The sequence below is a fragment of the Semicossyphus pulcher genome, unplaced genomic scaffold (genome assembly GCF_022749685.1).
Source record: "Semicossyphus pulcher isolate SPU_LCO1_2020_fin unplaced genomic scaffold, fSemPul1.0.p SCAF_18, whole genome shotgun sequence".
NCBI lineage: Eukaryota > Metazoa > Chordata > Actinopteri > Labriformes > Labridae > Semicossyphus > Semicossyphus pulcher.
The window spans coordinates 8278906-8297434 of NW_027211691.1; the positions used below are offsets into that span (position 1 = coordinate 8278906).

An 18529-nucleotide genomic window follows, 5' to 3' on the forward strand; every position below is an offset into this window, starting at 1 on the left:
CAAAAGAGAGAGAAGCGGCGTGGGAAGAAACTGCTGCTCAAGTAAATTTGCAAGTTTGAACTGGTCTATTTATTTAATACTTAATCACGACCGGAAGCTAAAATTTATATTAATTTAGGAGCAATCCAGAGAAAAACATACGTGGAAGCAGTTAAAAAAAAAATTCCAGAACACCATTCAAAGGTGCGGCTCAGGCAGAACAGGCTCATGGCTGAACCTCACTTCAGTCATATTTTAAATATTAAACAGATTAAATATCATTCAGTGGCTGTTTTAATGTGCATTAGCTTTATTCCATGATGCTGACTTCACATACATTATAATTTATGTTGATTAAACTGAATTGTGTTAGTTTAAAAACAAATCCAATAACTTATTAAACGTTTTATTTTAGTGCTCTCGGCAGTAGTGGTGGAAAAATCTAAAAGTTATGACTTTGACACAGATTTGTCTTTTGATTTTTTTTATCATGATTATGAAAGACTTTTTCAAAGGGGTCAGAGCACCACAGAGACGCAACATTTCTTTTTTTAAAATTTGTAACCGCTCAAACACGCGTGAGACGGGCTGAATAAATGAGGAAGTCGAATGAGGGTTTTTTGTATTCTAGAGGGAGGAGACGGAACGAAACTCTGAACCAAACCTGGTCGGGAGCAGGTTTTCTTCAGGAAACTCATAGAGTCTGTTACTACGGTAACTGACCGAGAGCTTAAGTTACCTCTCTCTGTGAAACAGGCTAGAGTTACCCCTCTTTCTCTGGTTTGAGTTACCTCCCTTTGTGAAACGGAAAACTCAGAGTTTCCCTCATTTCAGGGTTAACAGACTCAGAGTTTTCAATAAACCTGCTTTGTGAAACGGACCCCTGAAGAGCCATCAACAAGAGTGCTTCTCAGCTCTCTCTAAAGCTTTTATGAAATGAGAGATGTTGAAAGGTCAAAGTCAAAGCTACAGTGAAGCTCCACCCAACATGGCATTTACTGCTAACAATCGAGTGGTTGATGTTAGGTAATGAGTAGTGAAGATAATGATTGAGCAGTAGCCGTGTTTCATCCCAGATGGATAGCTGGTTCAGGATCCTTAGTAAAAACAGACACATATGCTCATGTCCACCTTGTGTTTTTTAACAAAGTAACACAGCAGCTTCACTGCACAATCATAAGTAGCCTATTGATTCAAATTAATATCCTTGGTTGTGCCTTCTTATTTGTGCAATAATTTAACATATCTGCTGTTTGCCTTTTAAATCTATGTGGGAATTTTGAAATGGCCTTTTATAAGAACAAAAAATGGCACAAAAACAACTGTGTTGGAACAGAATCATGCTGCATACAATGTATTCTACAAGATAACAATTACAGTAACCTCTACTGACAACAAGTTCACTTAGACCCTCTTATTTCTGGTAACGATTCCAAGCTTTCCAAAGATATGTACTGGAATGATGCAAAAAACTGAATTTTTTAATTGACTATTAAATACATTGGCTATATACATACATGAAAAGTTCAACATTACACAATCAACATTAAACACCTCTAATGAACAAGCAGTGTTGTTGGAAAAAGTGGAAAATTAAGGTTAAAGTCACATCTTAAACTGATGCACTGATGCATTGCTTTGCCTCATTAGCTCTCTTGACTGTGTTGAACATCAAGATTTTTTTTGGGTGGCAAAATTGCATAACATGGAGTGTTATACAGCATTCTGAGGTTACAAATGTTTGCTGTAATTGTCAGTGCTTTTTTGGCTACTGTGGGCCTAGGACTGAAGTCTCCTTTCTTATATAATTAACATTGTGCTGTTCTAAAAGATTGCCTCTGCCATTCATATTGTTGACTTATTTTTCACCCACTAATTTATGATTTAAATCATAATGTAAAAAAAATGATAAAAAATACTAACACAAACACTATTGTAGGAGCTAGCTTGCAGGAGTCACAATAACAAATATAAAAAAAAAAAAAAATCAATCAGTAGATAGGACCTACAACAACTTAACTAAAGTTAGTGGATCTTTATGATTTCACAAAAATCTAACATATGTTATCTGTAGAACAAACATACCTTTGGACATTCTTGTTTTATACTCACAAGAGACGGTGGACAGCACACTATACTGAAAACTGACTTTACAGCCTGCAAAAAAAAAAGCCAAACTTCTCCTTTCACCTTCCACCACAGCAGCAAACAACTGGTGCATCTTAATTCCGCAAATGTTTTTATGCCTAAATAACCCAGTAGTGTTATTATTTACCTCACATACTCATCATTGTTTTTGTTCTCCGAGATTCAGAAGTAATGATGAACTAGAAGTGTTAAGTTCCCCTTGATTGAAAGGATGAGACATGAAAGGAGACAATATTGTTCTGGATTGTGTGAAATGTAGAGTTGAATGTGTAATGTTTAAAAGCATTTTTAGAAGTTTGCTATTTCCATCTTGTGAAGGTTTGTTGTTTTACAAGAGATGTTAGCAAGCTGCTATTTTTTGTAATCATAGCACTTTTTTTGTAAATTGAATGCCTTTATTTCCTCCAATACCTTTTGTTTAAAACTTCTATTACAAATGTATAGATTATATATTTAGCTCTTTTAGAGAACAATAACATGTAAATACAATATAAATGTTATATTTTTACAGGTACAATTTTGACAGTGTTTTTCCGATCAAAGTGTCATTTTTGCTTTACTTGCACAAGTGTTCTGTGTATCTCATTGAGGGGTCTTTTAACAAATAATGTACCTTAAACACAGATTTTTTTTTTGGCCTAGTTTGTAAGGTCTTCTTTGACTATTCAATCGCTGGGTTAGGTGAGAGAACAGGCGATAATTAAGCTTAAATGGAGTGTTATATAGAACTAAATTAATCATCTTGCCATTGTTTATTAGTTGACAAACAGACAAATGAGATAGATGTTCAGTTATTTCCAGGGGGATTTGTCCTTTTCTATCATACTTTGACCTCAGCATGACATTATAAAAAAATATGACTTGATTTCTTTTTGGTATTTGTCTTGGAATCTGTTATACTGTAAACACACATTTTCCAATCAGCTAACTGCAGTTTCAATAAGATGGATAACTAATATGGATTATATGACAGAATCCAGGAAGCTGATGTAAGGACAATAAAAGTGACAAACAGATAAGAGCTGAAAGAAAAAAAACTCTTCACATCAGAGGAAGAGGATCCAGATTTTGAATCTGGTTTTAGATCAGGTTCATAATTCTGAAGCTAATCTGAACTGTCCTGGAAAAAGGATTAAGAAAACCGAATGTCTCTCTCGGTTGTTTGGTGACCAGAAGACAGGAGATGCTCTTCAGTGAGAGGCACAGACATTTAGCAATTCATGTTAAACTTCTTTATAAGCTTCAGTGGTACCAGTAAACTTTATTGAATGTGTATGTAATAAACACTGCAATACTGCAATATATTTTGGTATTGGATCAAGCTGCTAACATACTTCTAAAGCTCCTCAAGGTGCTACAGACCTCTTTTCTAGTTCTTAAATGTATCGTTTGTAAAAAGTATCCAATTTAGCTGAACCGTTGGCCTGTGTGTGCCTGGTTGTACTATATAGCTACATATATTTTTTATTGTACTGTGACTTTTGTAGTCTTTTACAGACTTGCCTGTAATATCCCCCCCATGTGTTGTGATATTGGGAAACTGTGTCATTGTGGGAGATTGCTCTGAATAAAGTCGCTCACCATAAATGCAGACATCAGTGCAGACTCTGGGAAACACAACTCCAAGTGATACAATTCAAAATGAGCTGATGAAGTTCAGATATGAACTGCATTCCAGCCATGTTGGTTTTATTTTTTGTTGTATTTCAACAATGCCATTGTGTCACAATGACTCATTGTGAGATTAGACTCATTGCTTATCCTCAATATTTTACTTCAAATCTATTTTACAAACTACTGGTGTATTTTTTAAATATAGGCAAAGTGATTCTTTATACATACATATACATACATATGTATATATATATATATATATATATATATATATACATATATATATATATATATACATGTAATGCTGCGGGTTTTATCCGTTGTTTTTTTTAAAACATTTACATCATCCAAAGAGGCAGATTATTTATTGTCTGGCAGAATAACCTGGTTTGATATACATACCTTGCTGCTATGAGAGAGAAGAGCTGCAGTCCTTAACTCCAGTGTTTTTACACAATGTAATGAAAGTTCAATAAACATATGACAAGGACTCAAATTTGTGTCTAATTGGTTATTCCGAAAAATGTGTTATTCACTTTGACTTTGTCTTTATTTCTGTGTGCCAATGGTTCTTTCAAAAGCCTCTGTAATTACACTGTAATTAAACAGATATTTACTGATGGGTACTACAAATGCTACTCAGAGAGAACCCTCGAAGACGTAGTGCATTTTTGGAGGCTCTTTTCTCAAGTTTAACTATTTATAGGTTTGTGTTTGTGTAAAATTAAGGTCTTATTTAGGTCTTTTAATTGCAGAAAATGACAACTGGTTAAGGTAACCAAAAGATGCAAAAAAAAATGTTTTTCAGACCTCGAATAATGCGAAGAAAACAAGTTCATGTTCATTTCTAAACAACAGAATGCTAATGTTTTAAGTTAGGAAGATTAAGTTATCAATAGCTGTTTTTTTAAGCTGAATCAAAAAGGCAACTGGACTTAGTTGAAGTCCAATTGCCTTTGGGATTAAACTTAGAATACAATGACCTGGATGACTGAGAACTTTCACAGAGAACCTGTTTTTTAATTTCAGCTTTCATGCATCTTTGCATGCTCTCACCCAGTCTTTCACATTTGTGTTTGGTGACATAACACCACTCTTTGCACAAAAATTCAAGCAGCTCAGCTTTGTTCAAAGTCTAGTGACTATCCATCTTCCTCTTGATCACATTCAGGAGGTTTTCAATGGGGTTCAGATCTGGCTTGGGCTGGCCATGACACATAGAGAAAATTTTTGAGTGGTCTCTTTTTTTTTTTCCAGAGCTGTATATAGTTTTTACCAATACTTCTCATTATTATTATTATTATTATTATTATTATTATTATGTTAAGCTACAAATCATTTACTTTTCCAAATGCAACTGCAACTCCACAACTGACAACATGATTCCTTAACCTATTTGTTAATTTAATTATTAATCAAATATGATCCACCAAGCAGTTATCTTAAATTAAATCTTAGCATTTTATATGGTATTTAATTGAAACTGCTGTTGTTAACATTTGGTCTACTACCTACCATGATGTTTTTGTTAAAGTTTTCAAAAATCCGAAGTTAACCAAAACTCACAGTTTAAACTTTGCTGAATAGAAGTATGCATGTTGAATAACAGGGTGGGGTGAATCAAGAGAAAATGTAATTTAGTGAAATATAAAGCATTCCTATACTTACCAATATGACCAAAGCAATCCAAATCTTGCTATTTGTTTGGTACTGTACTATAGAAGAGAACATTTTAACCTTTGAAATGAGTCAGATGAGTCAGTAATTCTCCTGCTACAGTTCTCAGAACAGAAGGCTTGAGTCTATCCAGTCTGACAGGTAATGTGTACATAGCTCTAGTAGGCTGTCTCTGAGTTGAATTTTTTAAACTAAATCTTGCAATATTTTACTTTGCACTGTTAACAAATCCTCATTGCATCTTACACTGATGTATGTTGGAGTGATCGTCTGTCCCTGCATGCTGGAAAAGTATCAGTGAAGAAACTAATCACAGGCTCCCGAGCTGTTTAACTTTTTCAGTGGTGCTGCCTCCCAAAGCCTTACTGTGAAGCTACTTAGTAAAATTTGTCCTTGCCCTTCTAAAACTCTATGACACTGAATTGTTTAGCTGTTCTGATTCTGATGCTGGTGGCGTGCACACGTGGTTGTTACTTTTTGCCACAAATAAATAGAATTATGCTTTACCAAGTATAATATGATGATTATGTCTCATTTCGCCCCCTTCTCCCTTATTGTAGCGTAAACTGACTTGAACCATCGAGACGAACCCGTTGAACCAAAGCAGAAAGCAGTACATACTCCACAACTCTAAGTGGCGGTGTGACCGGCAGTGTGGGAGTGCATGTGCGCAGGTCTGTGTTGAAAAGCTTTTAATCTAAGGGGCTTGCGTTCAGTCAGCAGTTGACTTCAGGCTGCATGGACAAACTCCAGCATCCACAATGCCTTCTCCAATTCCCGTTACCCGACTGCTGCCGAAAGACATCTACCCCTCTCTGGACATCGGAATCTGCAGCAGCCCACTCACGAAACACGGTTCCACATTACAAGTCCCCATACAGAGGCTCCACGGAAGAGCTGCCAGTCGGCCCTGGTCCTCTGTGATCCATTGGAAGGAGCTGCGCTCCGCGCACCCTGTGGGCTCCGGAGGGTTCGGCTCCGTCTACAGGGCAGAGTACTTCGGGCAGACCGTTGCGCTCAAGAAGGTCAAGAAGTGCACCAAGAACAAGCTGGCGTCTCGGCAGAGCTTCTGGGCAGAGCTAAACGCAGCCCACCTGCGCCACAAAAACATCGTGCGCGTCATCGCTGCGACCACATGCGTACCGGAGGATTTTGGAGATGAAAGCAGCATTGGAACAATACTGATGGAGTTTGTAGGGATCAAAAATCTACAGCAGATTATTTACGGACATGCTGAGCCTCTGAGGGAGGACCGGTGGCTCAGGTACTCCACGGACATTATACACGGCTTGCGGTTTCTTCACTCCCACAGCGTTGTGCATCTGGACATAAAGCCAGCCAACTTGTTAGTGTCCAGCGAGGACATCTGCAAAATTGCCGATTTCGGGAGTTCTTTAAAACTGGACAGTGGGTGTGAGGTCAGTACTTGCAGCCCTCATCTGAGCCACATAGGCGGTACATACACGCACAGAGCCCCGGAGCTGTTGAGAGGTGAGGGGGTGTCTCCTAAAGCAGATATTTTCTCTTTTGGCATCACCTTGTGGCAGCTGATCACTAGAGAGCAGCCATACACCGGCGAAAGGCAGCACGTGCTCTACGCGGTTGTGGCGCACAACCTTCGACCGTCTATTCAGACCAACCCAGTATTTGAATCGCAGCTGGGGCGGCCGTGTAAGGCTCTGCTGAGCCGGTGCTGGAGCGCAGATTGCAGTTGCAGACCTACTGCTCTGGAGTTGTTGCCTCACCTAGAGCAGCTGCGCTCCCAAATATGAGTTCATTTTATAGGCTAGCTGGTGCACAGCTGTACCGACAGCTGCGGGTTTTAAATATTGAAAACGTTTTTGAAACATTTAAGCTGTGTCAGCTTTACATAAAGAAGCTGTGGACAGCCCATTTAATTATGGCCTTAATTATGACCTTACTGCCGGACTGTGCTTTTTAATGTTTAAAATGTAGTTCCTTCGTAGATCGTAATTTGCCACTCGAAATTCAATTCCTATTGGCTAACGACTTGTAATGGTGTACATTTCAATTCGGCGCTACTAAACCCTACAGATCTATTCATATGGGTTTTTTTTTATTGTCTTCCTATACTTGCTGCTCCTGATGTAGTTTTAGTTGCAAAATTGTCTATAAATTGCATATGTAAGCTGTTGATGATTGTGTTTACTTGAAGCGGCTCCCAATGTTTAAGCAATGACGCTTTACAGTTGTTTTTTTTAAGCAATGTGGAGATTTATCGTACCACTTAGGAATTGCTCGTCATGGGTCTTCTAATGCCATGTAATGACTTTTGTGCAACTTCCTCCGAAGAAATGTTACACTGCTACAACTAAGCTTTAGTTCTCGATATAGTTAAGCCAAGTCAAACCATCAATTCTTAAACTTTAAATGTGAGTGTTTTAACTTGCTTTGTTCTAGCAATTATTCTTCTTATTCAAAATCTGTTGAAATTGAGTTTTATTTGTCATGGTTAAATTGTAACCTGATATTTAAATGTGATGAGTTTTCATTAAAAATATTTTTATACTTAAGATGTTTTTGTTTTGTTTTTGTTTTTGTTTTGCTTCTAAGCTCATCTTCACATTTTGTCAAAATACTTTGGACCTCTTCCAAAAAGCAGTTTTGTAATGGGCATTATGGGTAAGCATGACTGACTTAAAGTTAATTAAATATTTTTTAAACAAAACTCATCAGACCCACTTGTATTTCATAAGACAAAGTTTAGGACCATTCTCTAATTCTGAGTCTAATTCTTGTTAGTTGTAAACATTCTGGCTTGGGTCAACATTTAAGACTGGATGTAGACTGGAGAAATGTATTTATATATTTGAACAAATTTTAAATCAATTGATATCATGAACGTGTGGAACACTTGATGCTGCACTAGCCCTTCTAAGACCAAAATGACCTTTCCCTCATCTTACGTACAACACTGCAATGCAAACAGCTTCACAAAATGTGACATTAGACATAACTGAGGACAGATTCAAGCTTTCATTCACAGACAGCAGAGCTCACTGTTGCTTCAAAAACCAAAGCAGAACATAAGCTTATTAGGTTTAAGATAAACTGATTCTTGCAGACTTATGAAATATGCAGCACATTTGACAGTTTTACTGTTTTATAGGATACAATATACACAGGTATGGAACTTTCTAACTAGACAAAAGTATTTTTCTGTGGATAAGCTTAATTGATGTTTTTCATTCCTTTTTTGAATGACATCACTGCAGTCATGTCAAAACTTGGTTTGGACATGCAATACGAAGGAAAATGTATGGCCTGGTGAATTACCTGGCCAAATAAAGGAAATTATAGAAACCAGACCATAACACAATAACAATTATTTAAGACACATTTATAATTTTTAGTACAGTCTGAGAATAAAGCCACAGAGACATGAACAAACATCACATATTGCTTCAAAGTTAGTTACATTACTGCTGCATGGTAATTCAGGGTTAAGGGAGAAGAGACATTTTTCATGTTTTCATTTTTCAGGGTCATGAAGGGATAGTCACATAAATACATTTATTGGTGAATTTAATAAGTTAACAGAGCACTTCACTGGTCATTTTCCTGCTGTAGGAAACAGCAACATGTCTGTTAAGTAAGATATATAAGAAGACAGCAGGTAGAACAAAAAAGATTCAAAAAATTCCACTATGAGACCCTAATTATAACAGCTGATGGGAACATCACACAGGAGACTAAAAAACTGTTTCTGTCATAAGCCTTTTGATGTGGCAGCTTTTACATCAGCTCCTGTACTAATACTGTTAGCTAATTAAGTTGCATTGACTGATTCAATCAAATTTTACAGTTACATTTTTTGAGATAGTCTGTAAAAACAGTCGGTGTAATTCTTTATAATGACAGTTTTCCAGCATGACTGATTGCAGTGATATTGTAGATTCAACAAATACCTAAACATTTCTTGACAGTTTGGAGTGGGACATTGTCACCAAAAATTAGAACAATTTCAAGCACTGAGAGAGATAGTAACTTGTTATACAACCTTATACATAATTTAGTCTTTCTATTCTTACAGCTCACAAAACAATAACATTGCATTTTGTTGTTAAACACCATAGAAGAAATCAAACTTTTTTGATTTGAATATACTTGCTTGTACTTTGAAAAATATGAAGTATACAATTTTTTTAAGCATCTTAAGATCAGTGAAGTCTGTAGATGATTCTGACTAGTTTATAGGAGGATCAGTCAAGTGGTCTCTGATGGGTAGATTAACAACGGTCAAAATGTTGATTGAATTATGACACAAATCACAAATCTTTCTCCTAGTATTGGGTGTACTATATTTTAGTGAAAGTTGTTTAAAATGCGATGAAATAGAAGTTTGTGTGCATACAGTTCAATTACAACAAAATATGTCACTTCAGACTCAAAGTTTGGACTGACGCCAATTTGACTTGTTTGAAAACACTTGCCATCTAGTGCCTGTATCAAACTGGTATGATATTAATGAAAATTTGTGAAGATACATAGAGATGCTAATTGCTTGTTCATATTTTGAAAAATATAAAGGATTGTACATCTGAATTGACCTAAGGTTATAGTGGGGAGTACCTTTGGGCCGAAAAATACAGCTTTGAAGGATGTAGGTGGGATTCAGTTTTCTTCAGTTTTGAATTTGAAATGTCTAGAAATTAAGATTTGTTTTCAGAAAGCAAACTCACTTTAGTCAATCAATCAATACCAAATATTAGGCCTCAAGTTAGTCATGAAACTAAATCGTGGGAACCAAATTTTTAATGAATGTAGCCAGCCGTAGCTAATGTGTTGTGAAGTAGCTAATGTAGCTAACTGAGAGATGTACACTTTGCACTTTGTGCCACCTAATGGCAGAATATCCAAGAACTGGGAAATGAATTTTGAACTCAGAATCAAAAAACTTACAAAAGCTGAGGCCTATATGGATTTCTATGTATTTATGTAAAGATAAAGTTAAAGCTGTTAAAATGTAAAATTTCAAAATCATATAAGACAACAAAAATCCAAAAATTACTTTTCCTTGATTGATCTAGGTTCCACTTCAAATTTATCTCAGAGTTTATTTTTTAGGGCACAAAAAAGAAGAAAGCTCTGCTGCTATGAACTTTAAACAAAGAGGGGCTACAGCAGTTTAGTACTGCACTTCCATGAGTTTGGGGGACTCACAAGAGACAGATGGTGGGGGGGGGGGGGGGACAAGATTCAGAAATGTGTGCACCACACGCAGATATCTAGACTTATACTGGATCCTTTGGTACCCATTTCTGACATCATCAGTGTTATTTTCCTAATCTTCGTTCCTTCAGAGCCACAGCAAACATTATTCAACTGTTTTCACAAGCTGAGTAGAACTTGGAAATTGAGCTCAACTTTAAAATCATGACCAACACGCAGTGTAAGAGCCATATTCATGTTTTTGGGAAAGCTGTTTTGTTTTTGTGCCACTGGGTGTCGCTGCACTATTGCTTAAGGTAGAGGTATAAAAGGTGTGGTGATAGTAAATGTAGGTGTGTGTTTGACCCCGGAAGGGCAAATGGTTTTTGACCGCTGTGACGACAGGCGGCATGGCAAACCGCAGCTGTATCGTTTGTATTTGTTTGATCGATCGTAAAAGGAAACTGGATGATGTATTAACGCTGCATGGTGATTGAATTAAATGGATTGTATTATGCAGACTTAAGACGCCTGCAGAGACCTTATTGGAAACACCAAACCAAACGGTATCGTATTGAATTGTACAGCGCGTCAGCCAGGTCACTCCTGGGAGCCAAACACATCGGCAGCTTTAGTACTAGACTAAGCTTCTAAACGCAGTATCTCAATGTAAGGTCTGCCAGAACAAAAGGACAGGAATACAGTATTCGTGACAATAGTACTAGGAGCATATTGGAAAAATACTGTCAAGAAAATACTATTCAGATTTACAAAATGATGGACAAACTGTAACAAAACTGTGCATATTAACAGCTAACAAGTACACAAGTACACAATTCACAATTCAGCAAAAACAGTTCACAGTAACAAAGAATCATATGCCCTTTCAATAAGAATCACATAAATAAAAGTATTTATTTGCTTTAGTAAAACAGCTAACTATGGCAGTATACGTTAAAATTCTCAATATAGGAGCAGACAGCTTTGGCTGTACAAATCACATTATGGTCACTCTTTCAGGGGAAATCTGCACAGCTGAGCCCACAGGCTCCAGGCGTTGACACCTGTACTGACTGTTGTCCAGGCCCTGACGGATCTGGTGGAGCTTGCGAGCCACACACGGGAGCAGCATCAGCACTTTGCCCAGTATGACACATACTGGCAGGGCCAGGGCCACCACAAAGCAAGGGGGCAGGTAGAAACGGTAGGCCTCCTCCTCAAAGGCTCGCTTCCAGCCAAAAAGCAGGCCGTGAAAGGTTGCAATGAGCAGGGCGATGTAGCCGAGAGTGGACTACAGCAAAGACAGGAAGACTCACAATGAAACAAAAAGTTAGAACTCTGCAATCATACAGTTAACTTAGTGGATAAGTGAGCGAGTGATAAGTTAGACCCATAACTCTTGTTACACTATAACATGCATATAAGAAACATCACTCTGTGTAACACGCATCCAACATGCCCTTTGCAGTTTAGCAGCCTATTTAGGGTATTTATGTTGCTTACTTAGCCTGAACACATGATTATGATTAATATCTCTAAGATTTAATGTAACTCACACTTTATCCATATTCATCATTAATAAAAGTCCATATATCCATTAAGAAATCATTAAAAAGATACTCATAACAACCCCAGAACTTACTTGAGAGTAATCACATTACAATTTTTTCTGAAAAGTAATCCACAGTTAGACCTTGACAATCGAGGCTTTTTATGTTTGTACCTGTATGAAGCTAAATTCCCTCCAGTTGAGAGTGCTGTGGACAGAGGGAATGGAGGTGATGGCAAGAAGTGACAGGAGCCCAAGACTCATGATCCCAAAGGAAACATACATCTCTACCCTCCACACCTCCTCCTCATTCCAAGAATTTTCCAAATTAGCATGGACCTGCCAAAGAAAAGGATACTAAGATGGAGTTCTTCACAATCATCATCTAATACCTTCTTTTTATGCATGCCAGATTAACCTGCAAAACAGATTTGAAACAAAGTTGAGCTGCTTGGCCCCTGTTAACCCCCAATGGCCCTGTGTAGCATGTGTAGTTTTACAGGAAAAGTGACCTGCCACAGATTTGCTGTTATGATTTCATTAAACACATTATTTCAGTGATATGCAACAAATGTACGCTCAAAAGTAGACCCACCTGACAGCCCTTATGTCATTTCAGTATACTATATTATTCTTGAGTAAAAATAATAAAAAATAAATAAGTTCACAGATTTTTTATGGTGACTCATGGAAATCACCAGAATTAATTAGTCTATATTCAATATTTTTGATGAGATTTTTCAGGTAGTTTTGGCCAAAATCTTAAAGAGAATCTAAGTCTTTATGCTATTGTTCTCCACAATATTGGTTGGCTCTACTTACATGCAGACAAGTGATTGTAGGGATCGACAAAGTCAACACAAAGACTCTTGACATTACTGCCATATCAGATTTTTTTTTTATTCACTTCCTATATTTAAATGAGACTCATGTATTTACAAATTAATCCACTCTTGACCTCCTGTTTATCAATTACCTTAAATAAATTGTTTAACCATGAGGTGTTGATGTTTGATGTTATGTTTGATCACAGACTTTCCCCCCCCCGCCACCAGCCCTATGCTAACCTTGAGTCAAATTTATCAGTATGGATATGATGTATCAGTATCAGTATCAGAAGTATCAGTATGGATATGATGTTAAAGCCACACATACCACTGACCTGCTGATAGGCGGTATTAAGCAGCAGGTACCTCTCAGACCTCCTCATGGGCAGACAGACGCTGTAGAGAACATGTACAGCAGCCAGAAAGAAGCTGAGGAGGCCCAGCTGTTTCCGACTTTGCAGCCAGCCTTCAAGCCAGTGTGGAAAATGCCTGTACTTGGTACCATAGTAAAGCTGGTGTGCAGCTGCAAGCTGGCCTGCCAGGTACACCAGGGCCAAGAGTGTGATGGCAACAGTGGGCAGTGTTCGATTCACCATCTCTATAGGGATCTTGTAGAAGTCACTCTGTTTGTATTTCACATAAGGGTGGATGATATCTCTTACAAAGGAGTAGGCAAAAAAGAAGATAGATAGGGCCACAGCAGCAAGGACAGGGCCCTTCCAGCTAGGGAATAACTGTATTGGCATGGCCTCAATGTCCCGCGAAGAAGACAGGGTGCCCATATCAACCGGCTGGAAGTGGAGCTGGCGGGCTAGTTCCATAATCTGTTGTCTAGCCTTCACAGAGTCACTGCAAATAAACACCTATACAGTGCCAGGATTACAGAGAATAGGATTGGTTAGAGGCGCAGTGAAGATAACCAGGAGGGATGGAACAGAGGCGGGGGGACATTTGACACAGAGTACACAAATTAAATCTGAATACATTGTCACATTGTAACAAGTCTTGAAGAGGGCACTCATCATGAAACTCATCTATTTATGCCTTTCATTTAAATATAAGAAGTTTTAAATGGCAGGACTGAAATTGTGATCTGTATTTGTATAATTCAAAGCACTGATAATTACATCTGACTGGCAGGGGGATTTCTTCTTCAGCCAGGAGAGCTATTGTTGTGAGCAAGGCAGTAACACAGACCGTCACATCCAGTATGTTGGCTGCCTTCTCCAACTAGAGATAAAATACAGATCCTACTGTAATAAATCATAATGTCTTTTACTGAGCCTTGAAATAGCAGTGCTGCACATTTATTTTGACTTTTGACTGTAATAGAAATATATTAAAGATAAACATGATGCTGTCAATATTTTAATGTTACTTACTAACCTTTGGAATGGAACTGTGACTAAATTATCTGTTTTTTTGGCCTTTGCCTTTGTTGGATAGTACAGTGGATAGACTTGGAAATGAAGAAAGAGAGAGGGGTGATACAGCAAAGGGCAGAGGATGAGTTGAGCCTGAGTCCACTGCGTTGACGGCTGTGCTTCTGTACATGGGGGGCACGTGTCAACCGTTAAACTGGCATTCTTACAGAGAGCTTCTTAGAGGAGACACATCGCCCAAAATACAATCACCTGGTTGCACATCGCTGTGGTTATTAAAAGAATTAAATATATATGACTGTACCTGTGTGCTAGCATCTTTGGGGAAGCTCTGCTGCATAGCCCAGGCTGAAATGACATTGAAGCCTTTGACTACAACAGAGTCTGGCATCAGTGAAGCCAGATACTCAGCATTAGACTCTGGATACTGGTTCATCCTCCTGTTGTTACTCACATCTACAAGGATCTTGCCTGCAGGTCAAAAAGACACACATGACCTCTGTAGTAATAGATTTAAAATTTATACTAAACTTTGGATGTTGGCCACAGCACAGTGTTGCATCACTGTGCATTATAAACAATAATGGCACAGAGATAACATAACACCTGGAATAAACAACATAAAACCTACTCCTTGAGATGCTAAGACGATAATTACACACTGCTATAGTCCAACACAGAGCACAGATTGAGACAAAACTGCTGTGCATGCAAAGAGAGGCATGAGTTAGAGCACGTATTTAAAGCAGCCCAAATAAAATGTAGAATTAAAATAATTATATTTTATGATAACATGTGATAAAGCAAATTTACTGATTAAAAAATATTGAGCTTGAACAAAATAACGTCCTTTAATTAGCTAATACTTAATTGGACTAAATGGTAAATGGGAAGAGGAAGTGTTAAAAAAAAGTGTTCCTCCGTCAAATTCAAGTGTTCTTAGAGTACTGAGAACTGCTGAGTGTGTCTTATATACCTTTTAGTAGATGCTTCAGGTCCCACAAGACAGAGTAGTGCTCGCGGCGGATTGCCAGGAACACAATGCTTGCCTTCCCCACAGCATCTTCATGGTGTGTCACGTCCACTACATGGGGAAATGACTGGGCAGCCAGTTTGGGATGGCGGCTGCCCACCACCACATGGAAGCCACAATGCAGCAAGCGTATGGTCAGACACTTGGAGAAGTCACCTGAGCCTAGGATTGCCACTGTCCTCTGTGCAGGCTGGGCAGATCGACAGATGGTTCCTGCATCTCCAACTTCAACTCCATTCTTCAAGCCGTTGGACAGAAAACAGGCCTGGAGGTGGTTGGAGGAGGAGGCCATGAGGAACAAAGGGCTCCTGCTGCCATCCATCATAGAGATGGTGTCCATCTTTGCTCCCTGTCACTTGTGTTTCCTTGGTGTTCTGCCTATGAGAATTTGTCTATGGGAGATAACAGGGACAGTATCAAAGCACCAATAACTGATTTGGTTTTCTTGGGAAGTGACATTGCCTACATGGGATCACAGGCAGAATTCATATGCATTAGCATGGGCAATTAGTTGCATATTAAAGAACATAGCTTATCATTATGATAGTATTATCGGTATCTTTTTTATAAACACTACCATAACCATTCCTACTCTCCACATAAGTGTAATACGATTCAAATAGTAATAAATGTGTATTACCTGATCTACAGACGCTCTAGGATTTACAAATATGTAAAATTATTTGTGTATAATTATTGGGTGCTAAAACCCCAAAAACCACAAACAAATACCAAGAAATTTGAACACATGTAAAACAATTGTGCACACATCAAACCTGAATAAAATATTTTACATATAGATTTTCGAATTCTCAGATGTGATCATTGCTGATCATAATCAACAAAGGGTTATAGGTAGGGATGTTTGTACGGTGTAGCCAGATTTGGGAAGGATAAAAAAAAAAAAAAAAGTATGAGGTACTTGTGGTTAGTACTCCTTTCTTAAACGTCACTTCTCATAAAGGGTTTTAATGTGTAATGAATGGCTTTATTTATGTTTGATGAATTATTTATTATTGCTTTATAGATACAATAGGGTAGGGGATAACATTAACACACTTTGAGTTGCCAGGTTGTCATGTCCTGCTATCCTTATTAAATCTAAAATCCACCAATGGGATATTTAGTAACCTACTGCACTCCTGGAAATGCTGCAAGGCATCTGGGCAAAAAAATAAAACAAAACAAACAAACTTGGATTATTCTGACTCATTAAGATGACTGCGTATAAAAAAAATCCAATGCACCTAATGACTGGACTGTGTATCTTCATCCATCATCTGCTGCAGAGGTAGTTTGCTAAAGGCCGATTAGAGGACATCCATCCACCGACAAAAAAAGAAGAAGCTTGTACTAATGACCTTCTATCTGCAGCGACGATGATCTTGTGAAGGACGCGGCCGTGTGTGTATACAGGCAGCCTGTGTACACCTGTAGCGCTGCAGTACGGCCGCTGCTGCTCTTGTCATGCATCGAACAACATAGGCTACATTTACACAGCAAGCTGATGTCAACACGCAGACAGATTTACCGATTCAGAGATGAACGTTATTAATGAGACTACACCCAACGTATGAATGTGATGCTATGTTACCCACCTGTCATCGAGCTTCAGAGGGATGATGCTGTTAATGCAGAAACGCAGACCAGCAGCTGCTAGCTGCCCATCCTGATCCTGCTCAGCTTCCCCTGCACATGCTGCGTTTAAGTCCTGCAGGGAAGATTGGAAATACCAGCTTTAGTCAAATACTTATGGGCTAGCTAAAATTTTGCAGGCACATTTTTTTTTTTACGATTTCTGATTTTGGGGATCTGTTTACAAGGGTCTTTAAAACAGTCTGGTGTTTTCATGCGGAAATGCTTTACATTTGAACGGCTACGTGACACGAATAAAAAGTGATGAATGCATCGTGCATAAGTCTCATTCCTTTCAGCAAACCCCCCACAAAACTTTCAGCAAGTGTTTTGCAAGTTATTGTGTTGCTTTTGACCAAGCAACAATAGTGTAGGCTTACAAAAACATTCACCACCTAACGTAAACGTCAAGACAGAGGGCATGCGCTGAAAGAATGCAGGTGAAGGTAATCAGGTCAAATCAAATCCCAAAGGAAATGCTCAGGGGTTTGGAAGAAAATTTTACATGGCCAAATGGGTAATTAAAACTTCTCTGACCGTCATCTGATGTACTCTGGCCAAGAAGGATTATTCTTCCATCTAGCCTATTTGTTAAAAGATAATCCATAAATCAATGGACTTTTTTTTTTTTTTAAGGCAAATCAACTTAGCCTACCATAAAAAACACTAAATTCGCCCTCGGTTAAAGCACCAAGTCTTCAGGTTGTACAATTTATGATTGGAAGAGGGAAAAGAAAGGTTTGTGGGCTTGCTATACGGATATATATATGTACACACACACATATAGCTTGAATTGATCTTCCGTACAAAAAGTCTTTTATACACTACAATCAATACATCCTAATTTACTTATAATACTTTGACTTATATACTTATAATAATCCCTCCTTCCACACTTCAACAACACAAAAAGTAGGGTCCACTGTATTTCTGTTTTTTCTAAATCCAATCTGATATTTTGATTATGTCCGTTGTTTTCTATACAATATGATAATCTTTCATTTATCATTCTCTCCATTATTTTGCATATATTAGATGTTAAAGCAATAGATCCTTTCATGGCTTATGTTTTGAAACCATGACAGATTCTTTCCAGACTTGAGGTCATTTTTTCTTTTTCTCAAACTTTATAATATGATTCTAATAAAATGTCCCTTGATGATTTACTAAGATGTTTTCACATAGCATATTTGATCTTTATCTTGGTTTTCCCGACAGCATGGTTCAGTTGTGATTTGTGGCTGGTTTATTTAATATACCATTTGTATCTTCATTTTAGTTTCTACTCCTCTTCTCCTGTTTTCCTTGCTTTAGCCTGTGATCATTATAGTCAATACGATTCTGGAAACTATAAGTTCATTTCAGGTCTTTTAATAAAAAAAAATTGTCCTTTGTCCACCACGGTACAATTTTCTGCTTTGCTTCTTTCATTTGAATTGTTTTTTACAGACAGAATAGTTTAGTTCATCAACATCTTGATTTACATCAACTTTTTGCATTTCTTCATCTGTAC

General features: G+C 37.8%; 2 protein-coding genes across 2 annotated transcripts; one reads left to right on the forward strand and one right to left on the reverse strand.

Moving 5' to 3' along the window:
• Window positions 1–6123: 6123 nt before the first annotated feature.
• mos (v-mos Moloney murine sarcoma viral oncogene homolog) lies at window positions 6124–7915 on the forward strand. Its single transcript, XM_069667692.1, has one exon. It carries the CDS (start codon window positions 6180–6182, stop codon window positions 7188–7190), a length of 1011 nt encoding a protein of 336 aa, XP_069523793.1. The 5' UTR covers window positions 6124–6179; the 3' UTR covers window positions 7191–7915.
• Window positions 7916–8762: 847 nt separating this feature from the next.
• On the reverse strand, window positions 8763–17066 carry steap2 (STEAP family member 2, metalloreductase). The gene is made up of 6 exons (XM_069667770.1): window positions 16980–17066; window positions 15325–15773; window positions 14653–14819; window positions 13302–13829; window positions 12314–12478; window positions 8763–11881 (listed from the first exon to the last, which is right to left on the reverse strand). The coding sequence occupies exons 2-6, from the start codon at window positions 15719–15721 to the stop codon at window positions 11588–11590; spliced, it is 1551 nt and encodes a 516-aa protein (XP_069523871.1). The 5' UTR covers window positions 15722–15773; window positions 16980–17066; the 3' UTR covers window positions 8763–11587.
• Between the last annotated feature and the right edge of the window lie 1463 nt (window positions 17067–18529).

Excerpts from the sequence above, each read along its gene's own strand:
- mos (XM_069667692.1), top strand. The coding sequence starts at position 6,180 with ATGCCTTCTCCAATTCCCGTTACCCGACTGCTGCCGAAAGACATCTAC.
- steap2 (XM_069667770.1), bottom strand. The coding sequence starts at position 15,721 with ATGGACACCATCTCTATGATGGATGGCAGCAGGAGCCCTTTGTTCCTC. Across the intron at positions 14,820-15,324 it reads CCTGAAGCATCTACTAAAAG|GCAAGATCCTTGTAGATGTG; the intron begins GTATATAAGACA and ends TTTGACCTGCAG. Across the intron at positions 11,882-12,313 it reads GGGAATTTAGCTTCATACAG|TCCACTCTCGGCTACATCGC; the intron begins GTACAAACATAA and ends TCTTTGCTGTAG.